This window comes from Dasypus novemcinctus, chromosome 2, assembly GCF_030445035.2.
Source record: "Dasypus novemcinctus isolate mDasNov1 chromosome 2, mDasNov1.1.hap2, whole genome shotgun sequence".
Taxonomy (NCBI): domain Eukaryota; kingdom Metazoa; phylum Chordata; class Mammalia; order Cingulata; family Dasypodidae; genus Dasypus; species Dasypus novemcinctus.
This window is the reverse complement of record NC_080674.1, coordinates 79,291,862-79,310,653: the sequence shown is the minus strand read 5'-3', so window position 1 is coordinate 79,310,653 and position 18,792 is coordinate 79,291,862. Positions and strand designations below refer to the sequence as shown.

At 36.4% G+C, this 18,792-nt stretch overlaps 1 protein-coding gene across 2 annotated transcripts in view; it reads left to right on the top strand.

The window, feature by feature from the left end:
• The window catches only part of AP3B1 (adaptor related protein complex 3 subunit beta 1), a 327,202-nt gene that overhangs the window by 251,449 nt on the left and 56,961 nt on the right, over positions 1–18,792 (top strand). For both annotated transcript variants that reach the window (XM_058275208.1, XM_071208678.1), the window contains exon 22: positions 5,033–5,139. In XM_058275208.1, coding sequence (XP_058131191.1) covers positions 5,033–5,139 — 107 coding nt within the window. The remainder of the gene's footprint in view (positions 1–5,032; positions 5,140–18,792) is intronic.

Sequence of the window (18,792 nt, the reverse complement as noted above, 5' to 3'; positions counted from 1 at the left end):
AAGCCAAACTCAGCATGTAAATGTATTACCTTCGCCTAGTGAGAACATGACTCCCGGGGATGAGCCTCCCTGGCACTGAGGGATTACTACCAGTCACCAGCTGGTGATGCAACTGGAAAAAGACCTTGAATAAAAGGAGGAAATGTTAAAGACAAATGAGTTTATATGACTAAGAGACTTCAAAATGAGTTGGGAGGTCGTCTGAGGGGTTGTGCTTATACATATCTCAGCAGGATCCCAAAAGCAGCCAAAGTAGATACAACTCCAGGTACTAGTGCTCCTGAGGGCTTTAGAGACACAGAGGTTCTACAGTCATGGCAGATGGCTCTGGAGTTCAGTGGGCCCTACTTTGGAATTTGTGCTCCTGAGTGTGATGGAGTTGGACTCAGATGTGACCCTTCTACACATGCCTCTTCTGTCACTTTTACTGAACCTGTGGTTGGCGCTGGGGTTGGGGTATACTCAGGAGACTTGACTCTCTGGACTGGCCATGTGCCAGCTGGGTCTGAGCCTCAGCAGAGTTGCAACTCCTACTTTCTGGTTCGTTGGTCTTACCCAGGTCAGCTAACAGGGAGGTGAGGATGGTCAACCACCACACCAGGGCACTGAGAGTGCCCACAACTGCAAGCAGGAAAATCGCATCCATCAGCCACGTGGGATCTAAGCCCCCTCTCGATTTAGAGGTGGCATGCACATCACCATCCCAGGGTCCACAGGATGAAGGAATAAAATATGATTAGAGTAGACTTACTGGTGTTCTACTATAGAACTATTGTGACTCTAGCAATGGAAGAAACTGTATCATTGATGTAGAGACAGTGGCCATGGGAGTTGCTGAGGGCAGGGAGAGGGAAGAAGAGATGTGATGTGGGGGAATTTTCGGGCCTTGGAGTTGTCCTAAGTGATACTGCAGGGACAGATGCTGGACATTATATATCCTGCCATAATCCACTGAATGGACTGGGGGAGAGTGTAAACTACAATGTAAAGTATAATCCCATGCGGTGCAGCAGTGCTCCAAAATGTATTCACCAAATGCAGTGAATGTGCCACAATGATGAAAGAGGTTGTTGATGTGGGAGGAGTGAGGGGTGGGAGGAGTGGGGGGTGGGGGGGGTGGGGGGGCATTTGGGAACCTCTTATATTTTTAATGTAACATTTTTATGATCTATGTGTCTTTTAAAAAGACTATTAAAATTTATTAAAAAGTTATCAAAAAAATAAAGTAAAAGGACTGTTGATTCCTTTGTGGTTTAACTATTACCATTATGAATCACTTGAGTCAATACAATGTGATGCCAAAGGGAGTGGCATTTCTTTAGGTAGCTCTGGGTTTAAGCCCTGTCTCTCCCTGTTCACAAGCCCTGTGATTTTGAGCTAGTTACCTACCTTCTGTAAGCTCCGCCATCTGTAATTAAGAGAAAATAATAGTAATAAAATACAAGAGTTGTCAAAAATTAAAAAATAAAATAAATGGGATGAATACAGTGCGAGTGAGAGCCATAGATTCAAGAAACTGAAAGCATTGTAACCTGGAAGAGAAGGGCAAGACCAGCAGACAACTACCATGTGCCTTGCCATGTGACAGAGGAGTCCAGGATCGCTGGTAGCTGGTCTTCAGGAAGAAAGCATTGCCTTGATGATGCCTTGATTTGGATATTTTCAAGCCCTCAAAACTGGAAACTTATAAAATAAATTCGCAGTTAAAAGCCAACCAATTTTATGGTATCTGCTTTCGGCAGCCTAGCATAGGCTAATCAACCAGCTCTGATTGATCACCCTGCGGTACCATTTTTATCATCATATTGTTCCTGTTTGGTAGATTTTTAACAATTCTTAGTCTTTAGGACCTGTCTCTTTTTTTTTTCTGATGTCTTATGGCACTTGCTAACTGTACAGTGGTTTTCAGTATATGTCTAAGTAATACTTCAGACACAAGGGAGTGCAAGTGGGAACCCAAGGGCCCCATTTCCTCTTCTATCCAATCTCTGCTCTGTTTTTCCTATTATCTATATTGGGGTTTTATTCAAGATTTATTCTGAAAATTCTCTTCTGATAATATCTTTTATGGACTCTTTTTTATTTTTTTGCAAGCATATGTATCTTTTTTTTCTCACTTAGATATTAAGTTCCATAGAAACAGGGACATTGTGAGACTAAAATGAGAAAAGGATGCTTTGAAAAACAATGTTAAATTCAGTAAATGTTACTACCTTTATAGTGTTGTGGTGTTTTTTTCAAAGATTTATTTATTTATCCACCCCCCTTGTTGTTTTTGGGCTTGCTGTCTGTTTTCTGTGTCCATAAGCTGTGTGTTCTGTGTCTGCTTGTCTTCTCTTTAGGCAGCATCAGTAACCAATCCTGGGACCCTCCAGAGTAGGAGAAAGGTGTTCATTGTCTTGCGCCACCTCAGCTCCCTAGTCTGCTGCATCCCTTATTGTCTTTCTGTGCCTTTTCTTGTGTCTTCTTGCTGCGCCAGCTTTCTGCACAGTCCAGTACTCCATGTAGGCCAGCACTCCTATGTGGGCCAGCATGCCACATAGGTCAGCATTCCATATGGGCCAGCTCTCTACATGCGCCAGCATTCCACACAGGGCAGCCCTCCACTTGGGCCAGCTCGTTGCACAGGCCAACTTGTCTTCACCAGGAGGCCCTGCAAATCAAACCCTGAATCTCCTATATGGTTGACAGGAGCCCAAATGATTGAGCCATATCCACTTCCCTATAGTGTTATTTTGGATTGAGAACTTGTTGGAAGCTGTCGTGGTTTGATATGGTTCATGAAGTCTAAAAATAGATATTGGAATATGTTTTAAAACTGGTCTCTACTTGGGTGTGATTGAATTACAATTAGGGCTTTGATAGGGCCATGTCAGTATGGTGTTGAGAACCGACTCCTTGTGGGGTGGGGAATCACAGATAAAAGACATGGCGAAGAAAGAGTTGGAGTTTTGATGCTGGAGTTTTGAGCTGAAGCCCTGGGAAGTAAGCACACAGAGAAGCTTGGTTGTGAGGAAATAGAGAAGGCCCTGGGAAGAAGATGAGCCATTCGCCTGGTAGTTTGCAGCTACAGAGACCAGAGAGAGGCAACCCGCAGGAAGAGAGGAACCCAGGGAGCCTGAACCCATGCAGACATCACCAGCCATCTTGCTCCAACACATGGCAGTAGACTGGTGAGGGAAGTAACTTAAGTATGGCCTGGTAACTGTAAGCTTCTACCCCAAATAAATACCTTTTATAAAAACCAACCCGTTTCTGATGTTATGCGTCAGCACCCTTTTGACTGACTAATACAGAAGCTAAAAGTTTTCTCCACATTTTATGTCACTCAAAAGGCATTTGAACAATTAATGAGCACTGAAAAATAAGATATACACCAGCAATCCCATTTCTAGGTATATATACCCGAAAGAATTGAAAGCAGGCACTCAGACATTTGTACACTGATGTTCATATCAGCATTATTCACAATTGCCAAATGATGGAAACAACGCTAGTGTCCATCAACAGATGAATGGATAAATAGAATGTGGTATATACACACATTGGAATCATATTCAGCCATAAAAACAATGCTCTTATGTATGTGATAACATGAATGAACCTTGAAGACATCATGGTAAGTGGAATAGGCCACCACAAAAGGACAAATATTATATGATTTCATGTATATGAAATACCTATAATAAACAAATTTATAGATTACAGGTTACCAGGGGTCAGAGTGTGAGTGGGGAATAGGTAGTTAATGCTTAATAGATGCAGAGTTTCTGTTCAGAGTGATGAAAAAGTTTTGGTAATGGATGGTGGTGATGATAGCACAGCATTATGAATGTAATTAATAACACTGAATTGTACACTTGAAAGTGATTAAAATGGAAAATTTTGTTTTGAATGTATGTTACCACAATAAACAACTAAAATAATATTTTGTTTTGTTATAACCAAAAATAATCACAAGGTACAAACAAGAGGCACGGGCTCCAGTCCTGATGAGTGACAGAATAGATTAACTCGATGTGACTGTTAAAAAAAAAAAAAAAGATAATAAAAGCATGTAAAACACATTTAATATTACCTGAGAAACACAGTTTTAGAATTTGTCCAGATTTATCTGGAAATGAGAAGGTAATGGAAAGCTGTTTCTGGGTGAATCAGAAGTGCTTTCCCTTAAGTTGTATTTTTCTGGGTAAGAGTTGCAAGTTTAAAAAGACAGAAGGGAATCAGGTATAGCTCAATGGTTTGAGTGCCTACTTCCCACGGACAAGGTCCCAGGTTCAGTCCTTGGTATCACCTTAAAAAAAAAAAAAAGGCATAGATTTACCTTCTAGGCAAAAGGAATAGCATATAAAAGGCTCAACAGCATGAAACATCATCTTGGGAACTATTATGCTGTACTACTAGAGCATTAAAAGTGTTAGATGGAATTGGAGATAAGCTAGATCTGTGCAGTCCATGTACTCATGTAACCCTTAGCCATTAGCAACACATAGCTACTTAAATTTGTTTAAATTAATTAAAATTTTAGTTCTTTAGTCATACTAGCCACATGTTAAGAGCACATTAGTCACCTTTGTCTAGAAGTCACTATATTGGACAACACACACATAGAAGGGAGTTGTACCTGGACCCTCATTATAAAGAGTGAAGAATAAAATAGAGAAAGGATTTAAATACCCTTTAAGATGTCTAGCTCAGTTGTTATTCTCTGTATTAGTCTGGGAATTTTCTTTCAGTAAAATTACTGGGTGATAAATACTAGTGATAGTGTTATGGCATAAAAATTTTCATAAACTATTACTGAAGACATTTATATCCTTATTTTGTTATAGGATTTGCATTATGTTTTGAAACCTAAGGCTCATAACTGCCATGACTTGATAATAACTTGGCTAAATCAAGATGTTAAATAGAATTGTCATACATTCATTAATCAAAGTAATTTAATTAGATTTACTAACAAAAAATTGTAGCTTTTAATAATTTGAATTAAATTTCATGCATATTTGCTAATTTGGGCCTTTTCTTACAGTTAACCCAGTATCCACTCCGGTTGCACTTCCTACACCAGCTCTTTCCCCAAGCTTGATAGCTGATCTTGAAGGTTTAAACTTATCAACTTCTTCATCCATTATCAGTGTAAGTTATTTTCAAAATATATTAGCTCATTTTTCAAATGCTGCCATTGCATTTTTTAAATTAAAATGCAGATAATTGAAATAGATTCTTAGTCTTGAATAGTTTGTCTAACAAAACAAGTCTAATTGAGATATGATTTTTTAATTTTCTAAATAGTTTTTTTTTTTAAAGATTTATTTTTATTTATTTAATTCCCCTCCCCTCCCCCGGTTGTCTGTTTTCTGTGTCTTTTTGCTGCATCTTGTTTCTTTGTCCGCTTCTGTTGTCGTCAGCGGCACAGAAAGTGTGGGCGGCGCCATTCCTCAGCAGGCTGCTCCCTCCTTCGCGCTGGGCGGCTCTCCTTATGGAGCGCACTCCTTGCGCGTGGGGCTCCCCTACGCGGGGGACACCCCTGTGTGGCACAGCACTCCTTGCGCGCATCAGCACTGCGCATGGGCCGGCTCCACACGGGTCAGGGAGGCCCGGGGCTTGAACCGCGGACTCCCATGTGGTAGACGGACGCCCTAACCACTGGGCCAAAGTCCGTTTCCTCTAAATAGTTTTTTAATTCATTCTATCCAAGTGTTTGTCTTCTCCATTTACTTCTTATGAGTTATGAAAATTTAATTAGCATGTGTACATATTCCTCTGGTACCATTATATATATCTGCAACATACAAAGAGTTATTTGCCACATTGAGTTAGTTTATATACGTAAATTCTGGTATAGATCATTGTTATCTATATTAACAAACCTTCATTCCCATGATCATTCTTTTCCTACCACTATTCTTTCACCATTAGCTGTTGAAATGAATTTACTGTTTTCGTTTAAAAATTCAAAATTTTATTTCCCTTTGCATTCTTTTCATATGTATGTTTATATGACATAGTGTCCCTAAAAAAATTCTTGAAATATATTACTTAAAGAGTGTAATTCAGAGGCAAGAGACCTGCCTACTGCAAAATAATGCCAAAACTATAGCATATTATAGTATCTGAATCTGCAATAATATTTTCTTGTTAGCCTATTATATCTACTAACCTTTTACTCTAAATCGAACATGCTGCCTAGGATATATAAGCTCTTGATATGCTTGACCTTCTGTTTGTTTTCAGAAATCTGACATACTAAGAGAACAGTAAGTTTTGATGATACCATAGGTAATTTGAATGGATCTGATGTATACAGTGGTTCCCAGGGATTGTAGGGCACTCCAGGGTACATAATTAGTGATCTGAGCTGTTGGAAAGATCATAGAGCTGTTTCTACCTAATGTGGGAAAAATAAGAATACCTAATACTTTCACATTTTTTAAAAAATTCCACCTTCAAAGCAATTGTGATCACAGGGCCATGTAATGAAGTACTAAGAGCTATATGCACTTTCTAAGAATAGCTCCCTTAGAAAGTACAGGTGAAAACTGTTAAACTTATCATCTTTTTAAGTGTATTGTAATGAGTGAGAATGGTATTTGGGATTTTAGATTGCCCTTCTTGCTTCTAAAAGAAAAAGGCACATCAGAAAAAAAGGGGTGAACACAGTGAAAATAAGTATTTAAGTCTTTCATTCATTAAAATAATAAATATTTATTGAGCATTTGTGTTAAGTTCTAAAGAGAAAATGGTGGTCAGTGGTGGAAGGGAAGCAGACTTGGCCCAGTGGTTAGGGCATCCACCTACCACATGGGAGGTCTGCGGTTCAAACCCCGGGCCTCCTTGACCCGTGTGGAGCTGGCCCATGCACAGCGCTGATGCGCACAAGGAGTGCCGTGCCACACAGGGTGTCCCCCACGTACGGGAGCCCCACACGCAAGGAGTGCGCCCCTCAGGGAGAGCCACCCAGCATGAAAGAAAGTGTAGCCTGCCCAAGAATGGCACTATACACATGGAGAGCTAACACAACAAGATGACGCAACAAAAAGAAACACAGATTTCCCGGTGCCACTGATAAGGATAGAAGTGGTAACAGAAGAACACACAGCGAATAGACACAGAGAGCAGACAACTGGGGGAGGGGGGGAGAGAAATAAATAAAAATAAATGAATCTTTAAAATTAAAAAAAAAAAGTCTGTAGTGGAGATGAGGGGGGGGAATTAAATAAATAAATAAATCTTTTAAAAAAAAAAAAAAAGAACTTGGGAGGCATTAAGATAGTGGATAAATAATACCTTGGGCTGTGAAATCAGATGACCAGAGTGCAAATCCCTGCTGTGCCCATGATAGCCATGTGACCTTAGGCAAATTGATTATGTACCTTTTCTGTACCTTAGTTTCCTAGGGAATAATATCTACCTCACTGAATTGTTGTGAAATTAATGAGATGATACATAAAGCTTTTAGAACGGTGACTGACACGTTGTCATCACTCAATAAATATTAAATATTTTGGAATTGGTGTGATATGTGATAATGGACCTGAGTAGCTATACTTTATTAGCTATAAGAATCAATTGAGATTAGAAAAGCTTGTAGTAAATTTTCATTCATCACAAAGAAATTAAGAGAGTCACCCATTTACTAAGGACAGCATTTATTCAGATGGTCTCTTCAGAAGAAAAGAAAAGCACTCCATTCAAAGAGTGGACACAGAGGGACTGCCAGGCAATGGTGGAAGAGTGAAGCAGGATCACCACACTCATCCCCCAAAAGCTAACAAAATGATTAAAATATATATAAAGTACTAAAAAGAGTGGCAACCAAAAATTCACCATCAACAGCCAAACAAGGAAAGGAGTAAAACTTTAAACAAGGAAAAAGATAGAACTTTGAAAAGTGAAACCTATTCAACTAAACTGCATGTTCTTTTTTTTTTTAGGCTTATTTATTTATTTAATTCCCCACACCCCCCCCCCCACCCCGTTGTCTGTTCTCTGTGTCTATTTGCTGCGTCTTGTTTCTTTGTCCGCTTCTGTTGTTGTCAGGGGCATGGGAAGTGTGGGCGGCACCATTCCTGGGCAGACTGCACTTTCTTTCGTGCTGGGCGGCTCTCCTTACGGGGCGCACTCCTTGCGCGTGGGGCTCCCCTACATGGGGGACACCCCTGCATGGCAGGGCACTCCTTGCGCGCATCAGCACTGTGCATGGGCCAGCTCCACACGGGTCAAGGAGGCCCGGGGTTTGAACCGTGGACCTCCCATGTGGTAGACGGACACCCTTACTACTGGGCCAAGTCCGTTTCCCATAAACTGCATGTTCTTATGCAGAATAGCATGCTTCCTAATCCTACCTCCAGCCCTCTAAAACAGTACTTAGAAAAAAACAGGGATCAACCAAATGTAAGTTTTCTCATGTGTACAAATTTGGAAAGATGTTGACTAAAAACATCAGAGGAAAGAAACATCAAAGAAAAATCCTCAGAAATTAGAATCCCCTAAATAATGTTAAACGACCTCAACAAATAAATATAGGAGCCTTCTTAAGACCCTAAAATGAAATTTATAAATAGTAGAGTCTTTCTATTCCATAACTTAAAAACAGAAACATTACCCCCTAATTGGATAGAAAGGGAAAATAAATGTAATTTGTATAATGTTTACATTAATAAGTAAGTGCTTGACCACAACCATACTAGAAGATGATAAAATAGCTAAATAATGGCTTGCTATCATTTGTAGAACCACAATAAATGTGACCACTATAAATACAGACTGATAGAGGTGAATTGAATTAGCAACTCAATAACCATGAATTGTGATGTTACCATAAGTGACAAAGTTCCCAAAGCATTGAACAGTTTTTCTGGATTAAACAAAACAGTTTCATTCCTGGAAAATTGAGTATATGAAAACCTTCCAAAAATTTCTTTGTGTTTTTATGTAAAATGGATTTATGTTCTAGGATCAGGTCATTTTAAATAAGTTTTCATCTCATGAATGTCCAGCAAGACATTTGAAAGTTCCAAGGGACATGGTACCAGTTTTTACTAAATGGAACTTCTCTGTTCATTGCAGGACAGCTAGCTAGCATCCCTGCCCTCCACCCCCTAAATGCTAGTGGTATTCTTTACTGTCTTTGCCCCCCATTATGTGACAATCTCAAACATTCAAAGCATTTTAATGTAGGGGTTAAGAGCCAGATTGCCTGCATTCAATTGGAACTCTGCTACTTTACAAAATGAGTGACCTTAGTTAAATCAATTTGTCTCTCAGTGCCTCAGTTTTTCATCTGTAAAATAGAAATAATACTACTACTTACTTCATGGGTTGTTGTTAGTATTAAATAGTAGCAAACATACATGAAATGCTTATAATAATAAGTATCTAGTAAATATTAAGCACTATCTAAGTATTTGCAGTTAGTTTTGTTATTACATTATTATTACAACTTTGTAAGGACAGAAAGTATGACCCAAGAAAATTAGCCCTCTACTATAAAAGGCGACAGATATTCTTAAACATGAAAAGAGCTATAGGTCCTTCTTTAAAGGAAAAGGGAATTGGAGACAGTGTTCATTATTAACACTGATTAAGGGATAATTCAGAATAATAGAATCAATATCTGTGGGAACTATGATCACTGAATTGAATGTAAATGATAAAATAAATAATAGATATAACCAAAATTGGGAGCTAGAGGGAGTAAAACATGAGGGATAGCATGTTAATCATTTCATTTTTTTCATAGTAGGAAGTCAATCAATAATAAGCAAATTGAAGCAGAGCTCCTATTTTTGTTTTTTAATAACACTCAAGCCTCTTAATGGTTTGTATATACTAAAAAAACATTTATCTGAAGTTGAAGCATTTTGGTTTTGTTGTTTTGTTTTTGGTTGTTTTGTTTTATCATGGTTTCTTTTTCTTTGATTAAATTCAAGTAAAGTTAAAACCCATTCTTATAGGATAATTTATTTTTCTGAATATTTGTCTAGCCATCCATGCCTATAGAGATGTCATATTCACCATGATTAGAAGTAGTTATTTAGGCGATGTGACTTTTGGATTACTTATTGATTTACTTTTTGTACTTTTCTATAATGCATAAATATTTTATGATGGCGGTGGACTTGGCCCAGTGGTTAGGGTGTCCGTCTACCACATGGGAGGTCCGCAGTTCAAACCCCAGGCCTCCTTAGCCCATGTGGAGCTGGCCCATGCACAGTGCTGATGCGCGCAAGGAGTGCCCTGCCACGCATGGGTGTCTCCTGCGTCGGGGAGCCCCACATGCAAGAAGTGCACCCCGTAGGGAGAGCTGCCCAGCCTGAAAGAAAGTGCAGCCTGCCTAGGAATGGTGCCGCCCACGCAGAGAAATGACTCAACAAGATGACACAGCACAAAGAAACACAGATTCCCGTGCTGCTCACAACAACAGAAGCAGACAAAAGACGCAGCAGAATAGACACAGAGAACAGACAACCGGGATGGGGGGATAGGGGAAGAGAAATAAATAAATAAATAAATCTTTTTTCAAAAAGGTTTTTATGACAATAACTACCTTTTTACAGTAAAAATACTAAAAATTAGCAAAAGTGAAAAAAGGCAAAATTAACTTATGGTTTTAAAAGTCAAAATAGTGATTAATCTTAGGAGAATTAGTGATTGGAAGGGAACACAAAATGGGCTTCTGGGGTCGTAATAATTTTCTGTTCTTTGATATGAGTGCTGGTTACATATATGTATTCAGTTACCAAAAAATCATAAAACAATTAAGATATGTGTACTTTTCTATGTGTGTTTTATACTTCAGTAAAAAGGGTTTTAAAAAGTAAACAAAAGACAAAAAGAAGTTATTCATAGGAGAGGAAATACAAATCATAATTGATATATGAAAAGTGGCCAGTAGCAGTAATGAATAAATGCAAATTTAGAAAACTGTTTTGCTCTATGACATTGACAAAGATTACAAAACCAGTGTCTGTTGTTGATGAGAGATGCAATGAAACAGGCATTATACGCTGCTCCACTGGTGAAAGTATAAATTGGTACACTATTCTAGATGGCAATTTGGACATCTACATAATGAGCCATCAAAATGTACACAGTCTTTGATCCATTAACTTTATGTCTAGATTTTTCTTTTAAGGAAATAATTAGAAATACCAAAATTTATGTGCATGGATGTTTATAACTTAGGTGTGTAGTTGTAGGAGAATGATGGTTACATAAAGTACAGCAAAGTCAACCTTAAGAAATATTATACAATTATTAAAATATTTGTACTAAATACTTTAATGGTATAAAATATAGTATGTGTAAAGTGAAAAAGGGATACAAAATACGTGTATTATTCCAATTTATAAAATTGTGTGTGCATACTGTGTTTTTAGATACAGGGAAATGAAAAGTAGAAGAAAATGTATCATACTTTTAATGGATGGTTTCTGAATGATGAGATTATGAATGACTTATATTTTTCTCTTTATATTTTTCAGTAATTTCCAGCTTTTCTCTAATCAATGTGTAATACATCTATTACCCAAAAGCAATAATTTTTAATAGAAAAAGAAAGCATGTATATGGATGACCAAGATTCCTTTTTATTGACTTGTCTAATTTATGAGATTTATGTCTTTTTAGATTACCACTTATCTTAGATTCCTAGGACTACCATGGCAAACTGGGTGCCTTAAATCAACAAAAATTTATTGTCTAACACTGTTCTGGAGCCTGGAAGACAAAATCAAGGTGTTGCCACACTTCCTCTGACTTTGGCATCACTAAGTCTCTGCCTCCAGCACATGGCTGTCTTCTTTCTCTGTGTGTCTGTGTCCAAATGTCCTCTTCTTGTAAGGACACCAGTCATTTTGAATTAAGGGCCCTAATCCATTTTGACCTCATCTTAGCTGATAACCTCTTAAGAGATCCTGTTTTCAAATAGGATCACATTCATGGGACTGGGGTTAGGACTTGAGCATATCTTTTGGAAGGACACAATTCATAACACTGCTATTAATTAGTTGGGGTTGTATTGAGCAAGTCATTTGGTTTTATCACCTCTAAAATAGGACAAGTTAGTCCATGTTTCCTTTCAACTCATATTCTGAGTCTGTGAGCCTAAGATAGAATTTTGAAACAATGGAAATCCATTGTTACATAGGAATGTTATGAATAGAAAGTAGTTGAAAATAAATAGATGAAACATTTTTAGCCTATATGATGACTTCCTAATCCTTTTATTTATTCCAAAAGATTATTTAAATTTTTTCCTTGTGTATTTGGCCTAACATGTGTATATTTCATTTTTTAAATTGCCAGAATATTTGCAATGAAACCTAAAGAGCAGTTCCTTTTTCATACAAAATAGTTTTCTAATGAAAAATTCACTATTTATTCTAACCCTTTGAATTATATGTTCAGAATGCAGAGATTGTTAAATAGAATGGCTAGTAAACATTATTATCAGTGTAAGAAAAGACCTTATTTTCCACACTGACTGATAAAGATGATACATAAACACATTGTTTCAGTCTTGCCTGAGACTAACTGGTAGAGGGATAACAGATAGCTCCATAAATGAACATTTGAGTTATTGCTATAACATTTTGGTGAACCAACTCTGGTTAACTTAGTGAATCTTCTAACTAGAATATTTTTAGGCCAAGAATTTCTAAATTGTTATACCCCAGGCTCTTCTCAGAGACAGAAACAACAATTCTCAGAATGTTAGGCTTCTTCAGAATAAAAAAAGAGTAAAGGGAGAAAAAATAATTTGCATGTAAGAATAAATGTGAAAGACAGTACTTATGCATTTCTGATATTAGAAATGTTGGAGTTTGCGCTCTTGGTGACTTTTTTGTATGTTTGGTACACAAAAATTTTCAAGTGAATGTGGCAGTTAAAGTTATGTTTGAAAGCTACATTAGTGTATACTCTGCCTTAATGATAAACATCAGCAGGGAATGTCTCATGCTTTGTATTCTTTACATTTCTTCTCTAACAAGTTGAAAGTTTATTAATATATTCACTTAATATTTAAGATTTATGTTTCTCTGGGTCAAAAAAAATGACTTCTGAGTTCTGACCTTGCTAGGTTATAAGGTTCCCAAGGCAACCCCCAAAATACTGTACAATTCATATGGAGCTATCCCACCTACGGTTCTTTAGCACCTAACACAGGTCATAAGGTTTCTGTGGAAATATACTTTTAGAGTTCTAACTTAAAATACCAAAAACTCATTTAGAAGGGCAGAGGAACACTTGTGAAATGCATGAATTTGGAGTCCAAAGACATGGTCTCCACCCTTGGCTCAGCTACTTATTATCATGACTTTGGACAATTCTTCGCTTTGTATAAATCTCAGTTTTTGGATTTACAAAATGGAGATAATACTTTCCCTATATTCCCGGTTGTGTTTTTGTGAAAATCAAATGAAACAATGTTTTTGAAAATGTTTGTGTTTTAGTCTGCAGCTATAAACCACAAAATTTGACTCTATAGCCCTGGGAGACATGTGCTTAGTGATTTGGGAATAGGTGATGAATTCAGATTTGACGTTCTAGGGCAGGGCATAGAGTATGAGAAGGATTCACTCAAGGTTGGGATTGACATGGTATAGAGGCTTTGAGACCTTTGTGTTCATTACAAATGTAGGTTTGACATTCCCTCTCATATCTCTCTCCCTTTCTCCAGCCCACAATTGGATATTAGAGCTGTGCAGTGAGGATAAAGAAATGTGACTCAGTAAAACAAAAAGATTAAGGTGCCTAGGTAGCACCAAGTCTTGCTAAATCTTGGTCTGCAAATCCCTATTGGAGAGTAAAGGATAATTCTAAGTCTGCTCAGCAAAGTTGACCATTCCTGTAATGGTCATAACCTGAGTCAGGGAAAAGTCACTGCTTTGCAAACCTGAAAGTTTGTCATGGAATGATAACTGTTTTTCCATCTCAAAAAATTCAAACTGAAAATAAACCTCAACTTGGTTTTAAATGTTTTGGTATGGTTCCATATTTTTCTATTCCTTAAAACGTAAAAGAAGGAAATTCAATTCCTTGAACACATTCAGGGTCTTGCTAAGATAAGAAAAGAATTGCAGTAAGAGGTATATATCATTCTTTATTAGCAAACTTCCTTCCTTATGTTTGTTATATACTTCTTTTAATATGACCAAGAGCCATATAACCAAACCTCCTTTCCCCCAAGGATTTCCAGGCTGAAGGACAGGAGGAAGAAAACCCACATGAAGTCCATTTGAATTTGGACAGGCAGAGCAAAAGTAATGCAAAGGCATTTTTAAAAAATATACAAACGAAACCAGCTTCTGAAGTTAGTGTTTATAATTAGTTCTGTCAACTTAAAACTGGCTATAACTTTTGCTCTTGGCAGCTAATGAAGTTAAAACTCTCCATGGTTCCATCTTCAGTGAACTTTTATCTTCATTCGATCTCCCTTCTTTTTCTTGTTAATAGTAGAGCATATTAGTTTTGTTTTCCAGTCTGTCTTATACTGCCAGAGAACCAGCTTTCTTCAAGTTTGCAAGGACAGATTGCTTTGATGGAGGTCTTTGGTGAACACGGCGTTGTATCAGACATTTCATGAATATGTATTCTCATTCACAAAACAAATGGTAATAGCTCTGTAGTAAACATTGCATTCTGATATGATAGAATGATCTTTTTTTCCTTCTCCTCCCCCTCCTTCACCCTGATGTTTTTGCTCTCTGTCCATTCACTGTGTGAACTTCTGTATCTATTTCTCTTTTCGTCACCTCTTCTCTCTCTCTCCTCTAGGATTCACCAGGATTCAATCCTGGGGACCTCTGATGTGAAGAGAGGTTCCTTGTCAGTTGCACCACCTCAGTTCCTCATCTCTGTTGCACTTCACCTTGACTCTCCCCTTCATCTCTCTTTTGTTGCATCATCATCTTGCTGTGTGACTCACTTGCACGGGCACTGGCTCACCACACGGGCACTCGGCTTGTTGCATGGGCACTGGCCCACTGCACAGGCACTGGCTCACTGCACAAGCACTGGCTCACCATGCAGGCACTCACACAGGTACTCAGCTCACCATGTGAGCACTGGCTCACTGTGCAGGCAAACTTTCTCTTTTTCACCATGAGGCCCCAGGGATTGAACCCGGGTCATCCCATGTGGCAGGTGGAGACCTTATCGCTTCAGCCACATCCACTTCCCTGATAGAATGATCTCTTAAAAAATTATTTTTATACTTTATATATAAAAAAAGTATGTTCAAGCCCCAGACTGAGATACAAGTCCAACTAAGATCAAATTTCTTTGAGTTTAGAAGAGGAAAAAATTAAAGTCAAAATTAAAAATAATTTTGTCATTTTAAATTTGGGAAAAATCCTTTATTTGTTCTGATGAAAATGTCAGTAATCATGGAACTGTGGTAAAAATAATGAAAAATCACTGGCCTGGGTCTGCTTAAATTGAAAACATTTTTTAATTAAAGTTTGACAGTATTTCGTGCCTCTATTGCCTAGCCATGTCCCATCTTATTCTTTTTATTTAATTCTCTTCTGGGTATGAATTGCTTTAATTTTTAAATTAAACTTTAAGGTATGCCACACTATTGCTTCATCTTTTTTACTTCTATACTGCTTCAGAGATCTCATAGTTATAACAGCTCATTATCATCTCTCCCTTTCCTAGATTATTAAAAGGAGGTATGTTTAAAAAAAAAAGAATATTACAAATTTGGGTTTGCAGATTTTTTACTGCAAACCATTTTTTTATTTGACTTAAGCAAATACATGCCAGTTAAGTCCTGACTTGTAAATAGTACTCATAACACTTTATTGCTTTTTTTATTTTAGAATAAAATTCTTCACAATGAAAATTCCACTGTATCAGCTGCTAATATAGTTTTTAATGAACTAGTAATTATTAATGATAAAAAAAATCCACATCACCCACCAAAACAAAGGAAATATGTAAACAAACCTGCATTATAATTGGTGAATTAAAGAATCATGATAAAGAAAGTCTTTTCTCTTTTTCTCTTCTACTCTGAAGTCTTCCTTGCTGTTGGTTCACTCGTTTTAGAACTGAGAGAGTTCACTGAATATTACCTACTTCTTTCCTAGTTTTATGATTTTTAGCTTTTATTTATTATAATTAAATGTACTGTAATAGGAAATAAGACATTTTTTAAAATTTCATTTGTTTAAAAATATTTGCTCTTTTTTGGCAATTTTATTTTTCAGGTCCAAAGTTGATTGAACTTTTGTCTTACTATCACCTGCTCTATTTCAGATTTTGTTGCTTATGTTGAATTGTGATCTTTGTGATGAAGAATACATTTTTTTAAGCTTTAAGGTATTTTAGATTCTTAGGGATTAAAAAAATCATGCTTTGAATATTATTTTATCACCTATCAGCCAACTTAACTTCTCTTACCTTTGTTCCTTTATAAAAGCCTGGCCAAAAGTTTTCCAAACTTAAGGCATTATAGAAAATTGATAAGTATTGTTTTAATTTGATAAAGCATGAGGAGCCTGACTTAAACCTGCAAAATGTTATTGTGATACTTATAAAAACTTAGTTTTTCTTTAAAAATTGAGACAGTGAATTTAGCTGTAGGGCACATGCCCAATACTAAGAAATTAATTTATCACCAGAGAGAGGAGAGCATGGAGTAAGAATAGATAAGTACAGTATATGATTCTAATATCAAATGATAGTAAAAGTCACTTATCGTAGAATATATCTGACACACTATTATTCAAATCATCCGGGAATTTAATTACATACAGCTTTTATAAACCTATCAGTAAGGGTTATTTTTCTAAATTTATAGCTGCTCCACATTACTGAATATATAAATATCTCCCCAAATGTTAAATGAAGATCTGCTTTATACTTCTGCTGCAAATAACACACCTCTAAAAAGAAACAAAAATTCAGCAAATTCTGATTTGAAATGCATAATTTAGATTGAGAAATTTAAGACACATACCAACCTGTTTGTCTTGTTTGAATTCTGATTTAAACAAACCATCTGTGAAAAGACACCTCTTAAATAATCAAGGGCATGTTAACACTAAATGTGTTTTAGATGAAATTAAGGGAATTATTGTTAATTTTTTAGGTGTGATCATTGTATTGTAAGTTTTCTTAAAACATGCTAATCTGATAAATACATAAACCAAAGTATTTATTGATGAAATTATATCATATCTGGAATTTGTTTTTCAATAATTTAGATGTGGAGTAAGAGATCGATTAAATAATATTGGCCAAATGTAGATAATTTTTGGAGCTTAGCGGTGAGTACCTAGTGGTTCATTATATTACTCTCTGTTTTTGTGTACATTTGAAAATTTTCATAATATATTTTAATACATAATTTTAGAAACTCATTTCATTTTTTCACTGAGGATTTGACATTCATGCTTCATAGAATATATGGCCTAACAAATGTCTTGGAAATTTGAACTAGAAGATCAAAATTTGAGTCCAGTTCAGACTGACATTAGCTTTTGTAACTGTGTTCTTCTTGGAACTTTAAGCTCTTTGTACCAAGTTATTTGATAATGATATATTTCATAAAACATATTGGGAAATCATCTTGTTTATCAGGTATGTGATGTTTTTTAAAAGCTTCTCATCCTTCTGCATTAAATTTCTTCATCTGTGAAATTAGGGGACTGGAATAGATTGTTTCTAAGGTCCTTTCCAACTCTAAATCTCTAGAGGTCTATGGTAAATTAAGTGGAGAGACCTCAAATGACTTTAGGAAACTTATCAATGTCATTAGGTGGGAAGGGTGCCTTATCTTTTGTATTAGAAGTATATTATAGGTATGAGACTAGACTCTAGAGTTCCTGGAAGATAAGACAGGACCTTTTTATTGGCCTTTCTATTCCCAGTGTTTGATGTATAATAGGTGCTCATCAAAAGTGTTTTGAATGAATGAAATTAATCTTTCCCTGTTTTCCATCTTCATCATTGTAGAACCTGTTCCCACAGATGACAATGTTGTTTCTATGCTAATTTGTTACATCATTGAAAGCATTCTTCCTAACAAGCACATTTCTAAAGAGTGTTCCTTACAGGTTCCTTTTACTACATTAACATGTAGTATTTAAGACAGATGGAGAATAAGTTATTGCTTTAAATTATTTTCTAAAAGTATTTTAATAACCCTTTTATATTTCTTAAATGCCCTCTTAATTTGGTGAAAAAAAAATACAGCAGAATAAACTGAGACACTTAAAATATTTGTATTTTATTTTCATGTCAATAGAGCCGATCTCCTAAAAATTTAAAGCACATCTTTCTAAGGTAACATTTACCTCCTCACATCTTCAGCAGCTATCAGACATGACATGGGACATATTCATTGACCCTAAAAATTTTCATCAGAATCATGCACAGAAAGGGAGCAGCCCCAGCCAGACAAGAGGCTCATTTCAATTTTAACGGCTGTAATTAAAGGTTAATTCACTGAGTCAGTATTAACGAGGAAAGTACAAATGATAGGCAAGCAGCTGCCTTTATAATACGAGATTAGAACAATGCAATTACAATAAGAATTAGAAAAAATCAACTTCCAGCAAGGGTCCTTTAATGAATGAATTAAAGTGTGATCTCTAAACATGAAGATATAAGATAATGCTTCTTAAGGAATCATATAATTTGACATTGTATTGAGCACATTGTGTCAAATGTGGTAACAGTGGTTAACACTAAAAGTTTATTAATAAGTTGCCAAAAATATGTGAATATTATCTATATATATATGATATTTGTAAATGGCAAAAAAAGTTTTCC